Source organism: Thunnus maccoyii, chromosome 13 (genome assembly GCF_910596095.1).
Source record: "Thunnus maccoyii chromosome 13, fThuMac1.1, whole genome shotgun sequence".
NCBI lineage: Eukaryota > Metazoa > Chordata > Actinopteri > Scombriformes > Scombridae > Thunnus > Thunnus maccoyii.
In genome coordinates, this window is record NC_056545.1 from 16,807,586 (window position 1) to 16,825,857 (window position 18,272).

The 18,272-nt window shown below is 40.3% G+C and overlaps 2 protein-coding genes across 2 annotated transcripts in view; both read left to right on the forward strand.

Annotated features, from left to right (window-relative positions):
- pds5b (PDS5 cohesin associated factor B) overlaps positions 1–2,836 on the forward strand; it is a 37,343-nt gene extending 34,507 nt beyond the window's left edge. Inside the window, exons 32-35 of the mRNA XM_042430842.1 lie at positions 995–1,413; positions 1,570–1,650; positions 2,547–2,643; positions 2,767–2,836. Of these exons, the coding sequence (XP_042286776.1) occupies positions 995–1,413; positions 1,570–1,650; positions 2,547–2,643; positions 2,767–2,799 (630 nt within the window). The 3' untranslated portion in view covers positions 2,800–2,836. The remainder of the gene's footprint in view (positions 1–994; positions 1,414–1,569; positions 1,651–2,546; positions 2,644–2,766) is intronic.
- Positions 2,837–6,618: 3,782 nt separating this feature from the next.
- kl (klotho) lies at positions 6,619–17,923 on the forward strand. The gene is made up of 13 exons (XM_042431329.1): positions 6,619–7,799; positions 8,815–9,245; positions 9,361–9,440; positions 9,558–9,720; positions 10,322–10,427; positions 10,990–11,139; positions 11,706–11,941; positions 12,491–12,686; positions 13,172–13,350; positions 14,046–14,153; positions 15,165–15,270; positions 15,470–15,596; positions 16,508–17,923. The coding sequence occupies exons 1-13, from the start codon at positions 7,083–7,085 to the stop codon at positions 16,840–16,842; spliced, it is 2,934 nt and encodes a 977-aa protein (XP_042287263.1). The 5' UTR covers positions 6,619–7,082; the 3' UTR covers positions 16,843–17,923.
- The last annotated feature ends 349 nt before the right edge of the window (positions 17,924–18,272 follow it).

Genomic DNA, 18,272 nt, shown 5'->3' on the forward strand with positions numbered 1-18,272 from the left:
TATCTGGTCATTATAATATATAAACAGTGTCAAAATGCTCTTTTCAAGGTCTTAAAAGCCGCATTATAATCGAGAGAAAATGAATAATGTCTTTAGCTGCAAGGTCACCGTGTCCATGTTACTGATGAGTTTGTCAGACCAGTCTGTGTAAATATCTTCTGAAAGCTTGTAAGCCAGTAATCATACTCAAAATATCACATTGTCAAGTTATTTGTTCAACTATTTGATCAAAACTAAATGAATTTCCTAGCCATAATCTTCTTGAAACTGTTCCTCCCTCCAGTTGGAGAGATCATCAGGATTGTTATTCTTACATCAGCACAACTCTATTTCTAGGAAATGTTGCTTATTTTCCTTCCTAATACAGCAGTTTAGTCTTAAGAGCAGTTATATCACCAAAATGATAAACAAACAAATATAAAACCTTTTTTCATTCAATCTTAAAGGCTAATTTGGAGAAAATAAAGAACAGTAAAAAAATGAAAAAACAGTCTGACTGCACAAATGAGACGGTAGCCTGGGACGAGTTGAATCGGGCATGTTGCTGTGATGCAGTAAAGTGTCGCCAGTCATAAACCCTTGTGTCGCTGTGTTTTGATTCTCCTGTGCAAACACCAGCTGGATTTAAGTCAAGATAGGATTAGCAAGTACACATTGTGTAAACTGTCATTAATAACAGCTTCGAGACCTCCTGCATCACCTTTTTGTATTCTGAATCAATAGTGTAGCTTTCCTTTTACAAAAAGTCAAAAATAAAACCATCTTCTATGTCACATAAATTCCAAATGTTTCACAGTAGCGTTTCTCAGTATATGATTGCTTTTGGTAACCAAAAACCAGATAATTTACGCTTTTCCTGCTGAAACCACCATCTAGATTCAGGAGTGATGTTTTAAACTCATTGAAGGTTTCTGACTTGAAAAACTGGTTCAAACAAGCGACAGCAGCACGCCAGTCAACCCTCGTCAACCATTTTCTTCTTTTTTTTTTACAGGATAGTGAAAAGCCCCGCGGTCGCAAACGGGGTGTGACCTCCAGCGACGACCAGGACAGTAAACCCAAGCGAGGCCGCAAGAAGGCGGCAGCCAACACGACCGCAGTGGCCGAGTCCGAAGACCAGTGGGACGAGGACAATCGGCCAGAAGACGAACAGAACAGCCCGCCGAAAAAAGGACGCAGGGGTCGGCCTCCGAAGTCTGCCGCTCCCAGTCAGGACACGCCTGTCAAAGGGAAGAGGGGTCGAAAGAAGGCGGCCCCTCCTCCGGGGGACGAGGAGGAGGAGGAGGACGAGGAGGAGGAGAGGGGAGAGGAGGAGGTGGAGGATGAGGAGGAGGAGGATGACATGAGCAGTGAAAATATGGAGGTGAAGACCAAAGGAGGAAGGCAAGCCCGGGCGCCACGGCGGTCACAAGGGTGAGGAGAGAAACAGTTTAGCAGTAAATGCAGACTGAATGAGCTTCACTAACGACGTCTGCTGATGGCACTCAGATTTCTGTCAGCAGCATCAATTTATGACTCAAACTCTGGTGCTTTTTGTTTTTTTTTTTTCTCTCTCTCTCTGCTCAACAGCTCAGAGTCAGCAGAGTCCACACCGCAGAAGAGGAGAGGACGTCCACCCAAATCAACTCAGCCACCTGCCAAGAAACCAGTGTAAGACGTTCACTAGCACAAACACACGTTTATCGTAGTGAGGGATTCAAAAGATTGTTTTTTTTCTTGAGAAAAGGTCTATTTATTGGAAATTTCCCAGATTTCTGGATGCTCTGGGAACTTTTTTCTCAAATTAAAATGTCAGTAGGTCATAAATAACCCTTCAAGTTCAACATAATTTTCTTAATCAAAATAAATAAGCAATATATCGTCACGGTGGCTTAAATAAAATCCAGTGAAAAAGACTAAATTTCCCGTCATGTCGTCTTACTAAACTGCTTTTGATCACACACGTACAAACCTACAAAATCCACAGTCCTCTTTCTGTAGAAAAATGTATTTAAAAGTTTATCTGAAGCTAATATGAAGCTTCAGCTGACTAATAGAATCAAATCAAGTCAATATCTTTCAAAGTTTAAAAGTCTTTTTTAGTGCCAAAGTTGTTCTTTTTGTTAAGATCCTTCCACTGCAGCTGAACAGGGAAACACTGTGGATTTTGTTCCCCATCACTTACATTATAAGTACATTTAAAGAGGATGTGAAATCAAGCTCAGATATGTTGCTTTACTCATGTTGCTGCAATTTGTCGCACTAAATGTAGTCATGTGACAAATGAAACTGATAAATTTGATACATGACTGTATCATACTGGCAAGAGCAATGTGTGACTTACTGATTCATCTGCCAAAGATGCATCTTATCAGCATTTTGGCACCTGGTGGGTGATATTTTGCAACACTGTGAGCCAGTAAATCTTCTTCTTGGAGCTGAACTAGGCTGTAACTTTGTGTCTTGATGTGCGACGGTGGTGTGTCGTCATATTTCTGCATTTTCTGATAAACCTTATTCATGTAAGGGTAGTCGTATCGAACACATATCCCCTCTGTTATATCCAGGCGCGGTGGACGATCAAAGGCAGCTGCTGCTAAAGACGACTCTGAGGAAGAAGATGAAGAAGAGGAGGAGGAACAGGAGGACGAGCCAACACCGAAGGTACTCAAAGTGTCACATGTAATCCATTTGTTGGATTTCTGGGTTTTAGAGTAACTTAAGAGGTGTGGAGCGATTCATGAGCTCAGTTTTCACCCTACTTTAATTTTTCTTTCTCTCCTCCAGGGTCGCAAGAAAGCAGCAGGGCGAAGAAGATGAGCTAAAAAAAAAAAAAAAAAAAACAAACGATGGAGGACAAAAGAAAACGGCAGCGTCTACTCTAACGTCATGGAGGAGTGACGTAAGAAAGAAAAAAAAATGGACACTGAACTTTTTAAACTTTTCATACGCCGACGCTCCTACTGTTACACAAATTCACACACTTGCATATACCACACGCACACTACATCAGTACATCTGTATCATCAGCTGTGGGTTGTTGCATTGTGTTGCATTGTGATGATGTTCGCCACATTAAGTAGAAATAATTTTAACAGAAAAACAAACAAACAAAAAAAAAAAAAGCTCATTCTTGTAAATAGTCTCTTATGTCCGTTTCATGTTCTGTTGTTGTGTTTGATGCTGACTGGGGGGATGCTGTAAAGCCTTTACCCGCTGATATTATTAAAAGTGCTCCCATAAAGCAATATTGCTTATCAATCCTCCCTCTGTGTCCCAATTTTAAAAACTGAAAGAGATTAACCATTATCTTTTTTTTTTTTTTTTTTTTTTTTGTGACGTTAATTGTGTCATTTTACTTAAAAAAAAAAAAAAAAAAGGAAAAAAAGAAAACATACATTTTTGTTTACAGCTCTGTATATTAATACCTTTTTTACCATGTATTGAAAAATTTAAAAAAAAAAAAAAAAAAAAAAAACGTCAGAAACTGTCCAAATGTAGAGTTGCCTCTGGAAAAGATTGTAGTGTGCGTCTGATTTTTAGGTTTGTACTTGCTGGTAGACAGAAGTCATGAGCAGCTGTGGTTGTAATGTTCGTCACTGCTAACTTGGCTCCACATCCACCCAGTCAGATCCTCCGTTGTATCAATATAATTCTCTATAAAACCTGACACGGTTGATTTCTCTTTATTTCACATTAACGTCTTGGTTGAAGGGGTTTGCTTGTCAACGTAATCGAGCTACGATGCCTTCAGGTGTAACGGGACATCAGGAATTTTGAATCACAAAATCAGCTCAAAGCATTTTATTTATTTATTTAAGTATTGAGGTAACTCTTCCCTGCATATAGTGCCTTTATTAACTTTGTTCACAGGTGAAAAGACATCGAGCCCTGCCATACGACTGAAAAAAAAATGCAGTGAAAATGCTCTAAAGGTCCAAATAGTCGTATGTTTCCAATCAAAAAGTTCTGAATTGTTCTGTTTAAAGCACCACATGGCAGAGAGAACTTGGCAGCTGTAACTGTCGGAGTCGAAAGGTAACCTGACACACCAGATGGTTCATTACACAGAAACCACGTGAGAGGTCGTCCTTGGAAACTGTTTGGAAAAGGGCAAGTGCTTTCAAAAAATACTTGGCGGGTGATTGGATGAACCATCTGTCATCACCTTCTTACCTTGCGAGGCAGCTGGATTCGCAAGATCACGCAAGAATCCTCATAAGATGCTGATTGTTCCGAACCGCCAGCGGTTCAGACACAAGCGCGTAACTTGAAGTCTGATGAGATGGATTCTCTGGTGATGATGTGATCTTGCAAATCCAGCTGCATCGCAAGGTAACTCAAAAGGTTTTGTTTTTTCCTAAAAATTGCTTAATTGATGACACCATTTTCTGTGACAGATGAGTGTTGTCAGGATGGAGAGAGTGTGAGATGACCGGAAAGTGTTTAAGGTATTGATGCCAGATCGTTTTGGAGCTGATCATCATGAAAAGTACAAATAATCGGTCGCTTATTCACCAGCGTGTACAAAAACACAGCTAGTGAATGCTGAAGAACAATTTCATTTGATGCAGATATTATTTGTTTTCAGGCCAAACACAGAAAAAAGAAAAATGGACACGACACCTTCTGAATGTTTTGGAGCTTAGCAGCCTACCAGAAGGAATGAATCCATGCTTGTAAGGTGTAGCGTCACATAACACAGCACGCACTTCATGTTTGATGTGGATAGAAACTGACAAACTAAGATGTTTTACCCAACTTCAAGTTTGGTTTTGATCAGCATGTCAGACAGTCTCCCTCTTTTTTCCACATCTCCAAGTTCAGAATTATCCGTCCTGTATTTGAACAGGCACTTATCTCATTATCTGACTTGTGTAAAGTGTTGACTTAAACCACACAGACAGTCCAGTCACAAACAGTTTGTGCTTTAGGGGCTGCTAAGCATCACTGGATGGTTTTCTTCCTGTGTTCTATATGGAGACTGGCAGCACTCTGCATTGTTTATGCATGTACACTTGAGATCTGAACTTTCCAGTGCAGCTCAGCCTGATGGAAAAAAACGCCCACACACACACACACACACACACACAACCATCACACTCTGCCGCTGGTTATGATCCATGACTGGCCATAATCACATGCTGCTCAGCTGCCAGGTGAGTCTGTTTCCCTGTTTCCGATAAACCACCTGCCTGTCGAGGCAAACTCAATGAATGACACCATCCTTCACCTCTGTCAACCAGAAGCAGCCAACAACAAACATGCACATTTTAATGACACATTTGATTGTACAATAATGATTTTAATAGCTTAGTTCTCCCTCATATCATTGAACATGTGTCATTAGTCTCAGTTTCAGTGAGAGAAGTTAAAACTTTGAACTGCCAATTGCTTGATTCTGGGAGAAACTTTTTTTTTTATAGAAATAGGCATTGGCAGCTAAAAAGTATAAATAACCAAATTAAGAAGTCTAGGAAATACAAAACCTGTGCAGGACAGGATCACCGACAAAATATAAACCTGTCATGAGAACAGCAGTGATTTAATAAGTAACCAACGTGCTGAATCTAAATAAAAAACTCAAAAGTCAGATTTAATTGCCCCAAAAGTGAAATTCACAACCAAACTGTGTGTGAAGGTGTCACCTCACCTTCTGCCCTCAAGAAAACTCTTCTTTTTATCCATTATTAAACATACATGATGACAAAGATCTAACATATCTTGTCATACTATTCATTTATTATATGTGTATATGCATTTCAGGGCTGTAACTAACAATGATTTTCATTATTGATTAATCGATTAGTTGTTTGGTCTTGAAAAATGTCAAAAAAATGTCAGAAAATGGTGAAAAATGTTCACTGTTTTCCAAAGCTCAAGGTGACGTCCTCAAAGATATTCAGTTTACTGTCATAAAAGACTAAAGAAACCAGAAAATATTCATATTTTAGAAGCTGGAATCAAAGAAGTTACATGTTTTCCTCTTAGAAAATGACTCAAAACAATGATTTGAATATCAAAATAGTTGGTGATTAATTAAATAGTTGGCAGCTAATCAGTTTATTGACTAATCTTTGCATCTCTGGTTTATAATTATCATGCATTTGGCAAAATACCTGCACCTGCTGCCAGTATTTCTCCTTTTCTGTATTAGTTACAACTTTTGTAAACAAATAATCATTTGTTTATTCTAAAACTTATAGGTGTTCAATACTACAGACTTCAAATCTCTACTAGACCAGAAATATCCTATTTTGACCTGAGGTGCAAGCTGTCAACTTATTCCAACACACACACACACACACACACACACACACACACACTGTCCAACAGGCTCACACCTCCTCACATATTTATGCAGGTGCTATATGGACAAAGATGGCCGGCAGTAAGAGGCCTGAGTTTCCAAGCAACCGTGCTGAAAGCAGGAAGATAAGGAAGTAATGTGACCGTGGTGCAGCAGGGTACACTGACTCTGCTGTTTGCATATCTTCTCCTCACCCCCACCTCACCCCTCCCTCTCTCTCTCCCCCCCATCATCTTCTGCCTGCACGCTCCTGACTTGAACTTGATGCGGTGAGAAATGCAGATTAGGTTTCTTTCAGGGGTTTTTTTTTTTTTATCTTTATGTGACATTTACATGTAGTTATGAGGTGATCTGCCAGCAGAGGATGTATGATAATGGTGCTGTAACTGAGATCATATTAGGGGCTTTTTGCACCTGGGTCACACTTCTGTCCTCTGAATGATTTGTTTTCAAAGTCAAGTCAAACTGAGGCCTCATCTGAGCAGACCCCAAAATAAGAAATGAATATAAGCACCCTTCATTGATCTTTGAGTTACTACTGAGACTAACGTGCCCCTGCTTTGCAAAAGATTGATCATTTGGGGCTCTTAACATCGTGCTGTGCCTGTAGACCTTCGTGCGTCAGGTGCTTTGGCTAATAATTGATAGATTTAGAGAGGTGGCGTGTAGTGGGTTCACAGCTGGCTGGCTGCGCTCCACAAGCCGCTGTTTAGTCACTGAAAAGCCTCCCAGCATGGTTAAGTGAAGATCGGAGTCAAAAACTGGACACCTGAGGCCAGTACTGACAGGCACCATGAGTGGTTTGTTCGCCCTTTTGACTTTTCTCGCCTTCACCTGCGGGGCCGCAAAACCCAACGCTGGTTTGAAAACGTGGGGACGCTTCAGTAAGCTGCCTTATCCAGGTGACGAGGCTTTCCTCTACGATACCTTCCCCAATAACTTCATTTGGGCGGTGGGCACGGCTGCGTACCAGGTGGAGGGCGCGTTTGAGAAGGATGGCAAGGGGCTCTCCATTTGGGACACTTTTACGCGCGGTGGGAACCGGATGGCCACGGGAGACGTGGGAAGCGACAGCTACCACAACATCCACGCCGACATCCGAGCCATCAGGCAGCTCGGGGTCAGCCACTACAGGTTCTCCCTCTCCTGGTCGAGGATATTTCCCAACGGCACCCGCGGGAGTTACAACGAAATCGGCACCAACTACTACCGGACGCTCATCAAGCGGCTGAAGGAGATCCGTGTGCAGCCGGTGGTGACGCTCTACCACTGGGACCTGCCGGATCATCTCCAGCAGAGCCTCGGCGGCTGGAGCAACCCGGAGCTTGTGGGGATTTTCAAGGACTACGCCGATTTCTGTTTCCAGACTTTCGGGGATGATGTGAAGTATTGGATCACTATTGATAACCCGTTTGTGGTGGCGCGCCACGGGTATGGAACAGGAGTGGTCGCTCCTGGGATAAAGAACGACCCTGATCTCCCATTTCGGGTTGGACACAATCTCCTCAAGGTCAGAAAAGTTAGATTTTTTTCTTTTTAATTATTATTTTTTCTTTTTCCTTGTCATATCAGGAATGTTTGCAGCTTTAATTTAGTGTATGGAAGTGATCATAATTTCCTGCCTTATCAGAGAGAGAAATCTTTAAATACTAACCCCTTTAGCCTGTCGCCAGATATCTTAGTCTATTTATTTCTCATCTTTCTGTCTCTTGTGTTCTAGTGTCTCTAGTGTTTTTATTGTTTTACATTCTGTGGCAGAAGAAGTTTTAGTCATTTACTTGAGTGAATGTAGAAACATCACAGTGTTTAAGGCCTGCAAAAACAATATTTACGAAAAGCATTGTGCAGAATGGCCCTTTACAGGGTGTTAAATTATTATTGCACATTTGGATGATTGTGACTGATCCATTAAGGTATAAGCAGCATTTTATTGTCACAGCAGGTGGAGAAAACAGCTTTATTAATAGTTAGATAGTTTAATCTACAACTATGCATCATATTTTACAAGATTATTGCATGTTTTGGATAAAAAAAATTTGATGAAAAGTAACTTTATCTGTCAAGTAAATGTAATGAGGGTAAAAAGCAAAATATTAATAAATGGTGTGAAAGTGAAAAAGAAGCATAAAATGGAAATTTTCAAATAAAAGTACCTGTACTAAATACTGTAGTATGCTTGAGTACAGTAAACATACTTAGTTACCAGTTAATTCTACACTATATTATTGTTTTTATTTATTATTTCACTTTTATAATTTCTTATTGACCCACTAATCTTCTAATGTTTTTCAATCTTTTCATTTGAATCTCTATTTTCTTATTTCAGTGTGAGGAAGTCTTCCTGTTTAACCGTCTTATTGGTCTTATTAGTCTTATTAGTTCATCAGTCCCCTGTAAATCTCTTTGAACTGTGTTAACTTGTATGAAAGGTGCTTTACAAATAAAGTTTGACTGATTGATTTCCTTCATTTGGTCCTTCTCACCTCTTACCTTCTGTTACTGCCACCTCTCTCTCTCTCCTCCAGGCTCATGCAGCTGCATGGCATCTCTACAACCGCCAATACCGAACACGGCAGCGGGGCAAGCTGTCCATGGCGCTGGCCTCTCACTGGATCAAGCCCAGTCGTACCCGCCTGGAAAGCCTGCGGGAATGCCAGTGCTCCCTGGACCATGTCCTGGGTTGGTTTGCCCGGCCGCTGTTCACAGACGGAGACTACCCCCCCTGCATGAAGGCGAGGCTGGGCTCACGGCTGCCCTCCTTCACCCAGGAGGAGAGGGAGCAGGTGAGGGGAACAGCGGACTTCTTCGCCCTCTCGCACGGAGCGGCCCTGAGCTTCCAGCTCATCAATGACAGCCTGAAGTTTGGACAGCAGGAGGATCTGGACCTGAGGATGCTGCTCTACTGGGTCAACGCTGAGTACGACAAGCCACCCATCTTTGTGGTGCAGAGTGGGTGGTAGGTTTACATGTTGATTTGTCTCCAAGTGTTTGATGTTCTCGTGTGTTCTCCTGTGGTCCTGGTGTTTGCTGTGTTGTGGATCATGTCTCTTTTTGACTGCTACTTGACACAGGTACGTCCTCGGCAACACCAAGACAGAAGACCCAAAACACATGTACTACCTCAAGAGGTTCATCGCAGAGGCACTTAAATGTGAGTGATAAACGTAAACATGAACCGTTTCACATGAAGTTGGAGTAAAAGTAAAGTGAGGAAAAGTAAGTTGACGTCCTCACATTGAGCTTGAATCCGTCTGTGTTTGACTTACAGCAATCGTCATAGATGGAGTGAACGTGATTGGATACACCGCCTGGTCCCTGATAGATGGCTTTGAGTGGCACAGAGAGTACGGGATACGACGGGGACTTTACTATGTTGACTTCAACACTCCTGACATGAAAAGGGAGCCAAAGACATCTGCCACCTTTTACAGGTGTTTACATGTCGTAATGTCATCAGTGGTGTTCGTGACAACGAAGGCGAAACGCAGAAAAACTAACTCACAATAGCTTAGTTCTTCTATTTGTCCACCACAGGTAAATCATTGCAAGCTTCAGTTTAAGAAGCTGACGGTTGACTCAGTTGAAAAGTATGAAAAGGGGGGAAATCTGCTCCCTTCATTCACTTGAAGTGTTAAGTTAGATATTAACTTTATCCAGCTCAAATTGCCCAGTAATTGCCACATTTTAACAAAAAGTAAACAAACCCAACCACTAGATTATAGATAACAGTCCCAATACTGACAGCAAATGTTTAATCATGTTTTAAATACAGATGTGATGACCAAGATATTGCGCTAACTTGCTTAAATTGTTCTGTACATTATAAATAACATGAAACTATCAGAACTCTTTACATGTATGAACATTATATGCCACTAGTTTCTAAATTTGGAAAGTATGGTGTGATACAACCGCAGTTATGGTTTCAATTTAGTCTTTTTGACACATGTTGTGTTGCCTTACAATTACAGAGATAGTTTCACTCTCAGCACAGCTCCTCTTGAAGTGATGATTATTCGCTTTTTCCTAAAGAAATGTCATCCAGAGGAATGGTTTCCCTGAGCAGCCGGAGAACAGACCAGCACAAGGAGTCTTCCCGTGTGATTTTGCTTGGGGGGTGTCTGCCAACTCCATACAGGTAGGGAGGGTGGAGAGTGTGTGTACTGTATTTGCAGAGGGATGGGGGGAGTTGTGGAGGGTCAAATGTGCTAAAGTGCGGAGGTTGGATAATAATAAACGAGGATACTTCCTTAGAAATAGATAACATTAACTATGTATTAACTTTGGTTTGGAGATTCAGTAAAAGTCTACCTAATATTTGGTGAACATTCTGTTTTACTTTAATTCTACTCATTAATTTAGGACTTTAAGTCATATTTATTACTATTTCCTTCTCTGATTTTGTGTCGCGAGAGAGATAAATGAAAAATAAATGAGAATCTCCTTGTCTGAGTTACATTATGTGCCGTATATTATTTTTCATGGTGAAAGTCCAGTTCAGGAACAGCCACGACGATGCATTCTCTCTTAATCATAAACCACATAACCTCACACTGACTGCTGAGCTAAACAGCACAGGGACTGACTGTTTTTATCAAATTTACCCAATTGGCCTTTATTTGCATCTGTGTGTATCAGGTAAACACGGCGTTGTAGGGGAGGCAAGTGCATGTTTACACTGGTTTCTCTTCATGTCGTAGGTGGAGACCACGCCCAGCCAGTTTGCAGACCCCAGTGTTTATTTGTGGAACATCTCCAACAACGGAGAGCTGATGAGGCTGGAAGGCTTCAGTGCGCCACCTTTACGCCGAACCACACACTGTGCTGATTACGCCACCATCCGGCAACAGGTGGGTCTGTCTACCAGTCTGACATTTCACTTTTGAGTAGTTTAAGTACAAATTAATCCCGGTTCAGCCTGAAATACAAGTACAGTTAAAGTGCATAGGTGGGAAAAAGCACCTATCAAACACATTTGACAGTGTTCATCAGTTCAAGGGTATCCCAAATGCAAAAAAAAGACAAAGAAGAACAAAAAACAATAAAGCTGCTAATTTATATATATATATATATATATATATATATATATATATATATATATATATATGTTAGCTGCTAGCAGCTAATAAATATACCGTCATTTAAGCATTTTTGTCACTCGGTGTACATATTTGTGAAATGGTGAAGGTCTGAAACGCTGCAAGAACATGAGAAGACTTTCTGGTATAAAACATCTTGGTAGTAATTGGTACATATTTGTACTTTTGGAAGTATAAATGATAGTTCAAAAACTTATTTGCAAGAACGTGTCTATAATTGCCCCAGTGACAAGCTTCTGTACTAAAAAGGTACAATTTTTAATAGGATTGTATGTGTATGTGTGTATGTATTTTTATCCTCTCCTTCCTTTCTCTAGGTGGATGAAATCCGGCAGGTGGGTGTAAACCACTTCCACTTCTCTTTGAACTGGTCGGCTCTGGTGCCATCAGGCGACGTCGCTCATCCCAACACCACCCTGCTGGGCTACTACCGCTGCTTCACCCGTCAGCTGCTGCAGGCCAATGTCACGCCCGTGGTCACTCTCTGGCACCACACTCGCCAGCGCAGCAGCCTGCCGGCCCCGCTGGATACCGCCAACAAGTGGCTGAACAGGTCTGATACAGTGACCAGTACATATTATACATGAACAATGAGACGCTTTATGACCCTTAGAACGTGGAAATCTCCTCAACACCCAGAACCAACAAACCATCCCGATGATGAACGGTTATGAAAATTTATGATAATTCACAGATTGCTCTGACGTTAAAGTAAATATACAGTGATGTTGCGGGGAACATGCTGTCCCTGTTGCCACCAACACGAAGCCATCTTTTATCACTTACTGCCACGGTGTCAGCTGCCATCTGCAATTTCCTTTCCCTGTGATAAAGAGATAACACTAAGCCTGGTAATCACAATATTTGAAATCTCATTGAGAATCAAATCATATGATGTAATGGCATTTTCAGCTTTATTGGCACAACATGTAGTGTTGTTAGGATGGAAATCTGCTAGGCCATAATGACATTCCAGATAAGTGATCATGTAATTATAAGTGTTATAATATATTGTATGTTTGTTATATATTGAGATGAAAAATTATAAAAAAGAATGTGATATCTGTAGAAATAAAATTTACACATTTGACTTGTCTCTCAGGGAGACTCCAGACGCCTTCGCAGACTACGCCAGACTCTGTTACAGAGAACTCGGTGCCCACGTGAAGATCTGGATCACCCTGAATGAGCCTAATGATGAGATGGTGAGCTACCAGGAGGGCCATCAGATGCTGCGAGCGCACGCTCTGGCCTGGCACGCATACAACGACGAGTTTAGACACGTGCAGGGCGGAAAGGTCAGTCCCACTGTTGTGTTGAGTCTGTAGATTCTCATTTAAAGTTTATAGATTCATATGTGCCTGTAAATGTTACACCAAAAGTTGTAATCTGCAAGATTCTCATTTTTTTAAAATTTAGAAATATTTGTTGCATTAAGCAGTCTTTGCTGTTTGCATTTGCCAGCACATGAACATCTTTTTATTGGATTTTCTGCTCTACTAAGGAAATTTGTGTGTAGGATTTCTTTTTTGTCTCCCATGTTGGGTCTTGCTACTTCTGCTACTTCTGTTTATTTCGAATTGGTGACTCTTTCTGGTGTAATTGAAATAAAATGCACCAAAGTTCACCATGAGCTAGCTTTGACAATGTGTTTTTTTACAGTAAATACAGTAAATGTAAAGGCTTTCATAAATTACGTTCAGGTTGAATCAATTCAGTGAATTGGAGAATGAAAACACTACAGATGATCATCTGTGCTGCCATGTTTTGCGTTGTGTGTCAGGTGTCTCTGGCTCTGCACATGGACTGGGTGGAGCCGGCTTTTTCATTCAGCCGTGAAGATGTGGAACCGGCTAAAAGGGTTTTGGACTTCCGTGTTGGCTGGTTTGCCGAACCGATCTTTGGCAGCGGGGACTATCCTCTGGGAATGAGGAGCTGGCTGCGTCAGCTCAACTCTCTTGAGTACAACTTCATTCATACTCCAGACTTCTTACACAGTCTCTTTGTTAGCTACAGAATAAACATTGCTGTTTACAGGCACAGTAAAGAAACATTTTCAGATCATTTAGCCAGTGTAATTTGAGGTGTTGATGTATTTCTGGTTGTAACAAGATTAAAGGGTTTTGAAATAAGTTGGGATTAATCAAAGGTGTAATATTGTGAAAATTCTGAGAGATGAAGCACTTTTTACATTCACTATGCCCACATGATGAATCGTAGCACAGCCAGCAGGTCAAAGTTTTCACTAATCCAGTAAAATATCTCAACATCAACCAGATGAATTGGCACCATTTTTTTTAAACGATGAAAGAAATTGATTGATAGATTAAAGGATGAAGAGATTAAAAAGTATGGAGCAGTTTTCTCTCTCTCACCTGCATTGTCATGCAACAATAAGATAACTTTATCTTATTTAGTATAACTTATTGATTATCTAAGTCTTGATTTGTGAAATAAATAGAAATCAGAACCTCCATGGAGGTAGAAAATCAGTTTAAAAGCTCATGGAATACTTTGGCATTAATATTAAGTTAACACAATTTATACTCAATGTGTTAAACCCAAAACCATCTACCAACTTGGACTTCTTAAATACCACTGATACATCATACCATCTCCTGTATTAAATGCCATTTTTTCTGTGTGTTTTTCCGCAGCCTGCCAGTGTTCAATGAGAAGGACAGCGGGTTAGTTAAGGGGACATATGACTTCTTTGCCATCAGCCACTTCAGCACCAAGCTGGTGACTCATGCCAAGGAAGACTCGTAAGATAAAATCATCTCCTTCTCTTGTTCTTTAAAGATCATTTTTGCTTTTATTTAGATAGTGACAACAGCACCCTTCACAGTAATCATGAATTGAACGCTTCCTCCAGGAAATCACAATCTTGCAATCACAATAATTAATGCAAATTCAATCAATCTCCGCAATATTTGCGAGGGCTTGCAATTTTGCAAAATTCTTGCAATTTCTCTGCATTAAAGGTGCTACTAGGAAGATTTTGACATCAATATATCATTGTTAATTTAATGTCCATACCTTGCAATGAGAATGGAAGACAAGTCCATCAATATTCTCTATTTTGTATTGATATTATGTGCAACCAGGTCGGATTCACAGGAGTTCTGCTGAAGGTATTACGACACAAAGTAGCCTTTCCAAACAAAACTCGCTTCATCAACAAAAATAAATTCTTATTTACAGTTAGCAAAATTCTTCAGCCTCTCCTCTCATTATCAAAACAAACTGCATGCTGGTTGGCCAGAAAAAACAGCAAAAAAGGAAGTGATGGGGTTTATGGGAAATGTGGTTTTATCATGAGAATTAGACTACCAATCGTCGCACTTCCCTGTGTCAGTCTAATCAAAACAACCAATGTGACATGTCAACGCATCACGCATTCAGGTGAAATCACACAATGAAGAAAGCGAACTTCTTTCATTTACCAACAAAAATAACTGCAAAATACCATGCAAAACAATTTCCAAATGTTTTACATGAAAGTGGAAGCAAACTATTTTGCACAAAAAAACCCCGCAATTTCTTCCTCGACTTGCAATTTTTTGCCAATTCCTGCAATTTTACCACAAGAAAATCACATAAAACTTGCAAATTGCATTGCAATTTTTGAGAAAAGCCATTACAAGCATATTTGATCACAACAATCACAAAAAAATCTTGGAGGGATTGGCATTACAACCCATGAGGAGAATGTGGGTTTTTTTTTTTTTTCTTTTTAATGATACTCAGCTACTGTATCATCTCCATGTCTGCAGGTACACCTACACAGCAATGCTGGAAGTCCAACACATGATAGACACTACATGGATTATGTCGCCCAGGCCTGTTGTGCCCTGGGGCCTGAGAAAAGCCCTCAACTGGGTAAGACTGTTTATTTGATGGCTGGTTGTGATGCAGACTCAAGTCATCATGTTTGTTTATGTAACACTTCTACTGCGACGTGTTACCATTGCTTCTCAAGGTCACTGCTCCTTAAAGAGTTTTCATACTTACTGAATCACAACTCAAGTAAATTTTTGTTTCAGTGCGATAAACTAACATTTCCATCATGCTGTGTAAGGTGAAGGAGCACTACTGTGATGTGCCAGTCTATGTGATGGCCAACGGGGTCCAGGAAGACCCAGCCCGCTTCAAAGACAGCCTAAGAGTCTACTACCTGTACAACTACATCAATGAGGCACTGAAGGGTCAGACTGTTTGGATATTATTGAACTGATTTAATGCACTTGAGCCAAATATTGTCATCACCGCACTGTGATTAATCCTTCAGAGTGGTAGAAGTTTTTCCCCCTTACTGGTCAACAACTTTCATCATATTGCCTCTGTAGAGCTTAATTATTAGACAGGTATTTAGGTCACTGACCTCTGAATAGTCAGCTGCCTCAGAAGCACCCACACACGCAAATATAAACAGAGATACACACTTTACACTGAATCGCTGAGTCAAGGTTACTGTTGCTCCAGTTACCTGTCCTTGTAAAGTTTATGAGGTAACACTCAGTGGAGACCTTGACTTGCAGTTTCAGACTATTAGGTTCACATAGTTTTGTATAATGTTGTAGTGTGTGCTGGCTTCACTAACTGGCAACCACCCACAGAAAACAACTTGCATGTATTTGTGTCTAAAATACAAAAACAACAACAACACATGAAGCATTTGCTTATTCTGCTTTATGAGATCTTTGACTTGTTCCAGCTAAATATTATTTATCAGGCAACATTTTTGTGTATTTATGGTGAGAGGAAAATAAATACATAAAAAGGACAATAAATTCAGACAAATACCTTGTAATTACAATGTAGTCAAACTAACATCAATAATAATTATGAGCCATTTTCCATAAATTATTACTAGAAAAATTGTTTATGAGAAATATATTTTAATAGTGTCCAAATGGGTTTAAAATAAGGAAAAATTCAAAAGTACATGGTATGAGAGTGGTACTTGTAATTAGCATACAGAAGTTACTTTCCACAGCTGTATACTATTACTACTTTTCCAATCTACAAACTTTCTGTTCTTTTTTTTACAGCTATCACCCACCCAACCAATGAAAATTAATCCTAACAGCTCACATGTTCCTCTGTCCCACCTCAGCGTACACTCTGGACGGCGTAAACCTGAAGGGCTACTTTGCTTACGCCCTGAGCGACCAAAGGGACCCCGGGTTTGGCTTCTACGGACACGTCCATGAAGAGGTCATCGTCAAGGCCTCTCTCTCCAACTATCACAACATCATCGAGCACAACGGCTTCCCCATTCAAGGAGCTGCACCTCAGCAGTGTCCCAGGTTGCCTCAGCCCTGCTTAGGCTGCCACGTTCTGGTCAAGAGGCCTGTGGTGGGCTTCCTGACTCTGGTGGGCTCAGGGGTACTGATCACCCTGGGCCTCATCATCTACTACACAGCCAAGAGACACAAGGAGTGTTACTGATGATTGTGACTGTAGGAACTTTTTCTTCTCAAAAAATTAGGAAAAAGTGTAGAGTTCAGTCTTGATGTCAATCTTAAATTTTAGTTCTTTTGAACTTTTTGTTAAATGAAGTCTGAATTAGGAAAATGGACCAATCATCCTCACATTTTATTTGTTATTTAATGTCATGTAAAGTTGATGTAAATATGTTACAAAACCTGCTAGCCACCTTTTACAGTTTATAAACCCATAATTGTCACAATATTCTTGATATTTTTAGATAATTTTCCAAACTTACACGCTTCTGTTTTTAGAATATTGCATAGTGACTACGATGGAGTATCAATTTTATAAATGACTAAGAGTCCAAACTTAACCCTCCTTCCACTAAGGCTCAGACGTGGAGAAGATAAAACAAGAAAAAGGACTATGAAGCAAGTATCTGAAACCACAATCACAAAGGAAGCTCCACAGACTATTTAATTTAAGTTTTGGCTTATGTGACTGTATTAAGTGAGATCTGACAGTCGCCTGGTTAGTTTTGCAATCAATGAGGCAGCAAATTGTCCAATTCCACATATATTAAATTTCAGATACAGAGCCATCAGTGCCATAAACATTCAGCATAATGATGGGAAAGACTGGATACTCATGACAACTTATGAAAAACACAAAAAACTCAGAGGAACTGCGTTCAAATCCTACAAACAGCTGCAGATGGGATGTAATACAGTAGCATTAAAAATGATTTATTTGACTCTATAGACAAAAGTTGCACATGACCAGTTTCAGAAGATGTTGAAGATCACAGAGCTACCTTATCAAAACTGCTTGTTTGAGAGTTGATGCTGTTTAGAAAGTCAAGGGTCGACCATTTTTCATTTTTTGCTGAGACCCCTTGCACTCCACTATGCTGCTAAGGTTTTCCCCATAGAAGTCAATGGAGAAGTTACCTAAAAGAAATCATTTTACATACCTGTTTATGGGTGGACAGAACACCTCAAAAGACTTTTTAACATATTTGTTGAATAATGTGACTCTTATTTTGACTAGCTTGTACAGTTTTGTGACTGTAATGAGTATTTGGTTATTTGTGCTTAGTGCTCAGCTTAATAAATTTGCTTCAACAAGCAGGTTAAAAAAAAAAATATTGGCTGAGAACCTTTTTTGCGCGTCGTCTCCAGTCTGACAAAAACAAAAAAAGCTTCTGGTCCAGTCATCATTATCAAAAAAAATAGTAGAACCCGTTCCTGTGTAGAATTAGCATTACTGTACTTGGAGCCTTAGTGCAACATCAGACAGCACTGTAAGGCAGTGTCATGTTCTCGTCATGCTCATTATGATTGCAGGAGTGATGCTCCATCAGGTTGAGGTGACAGGTCTCCCAATGTAACATCAAGTATTAAATTGCAATTATTCAGCATTTTGTCCGTTCATGGTAATAAAATCCA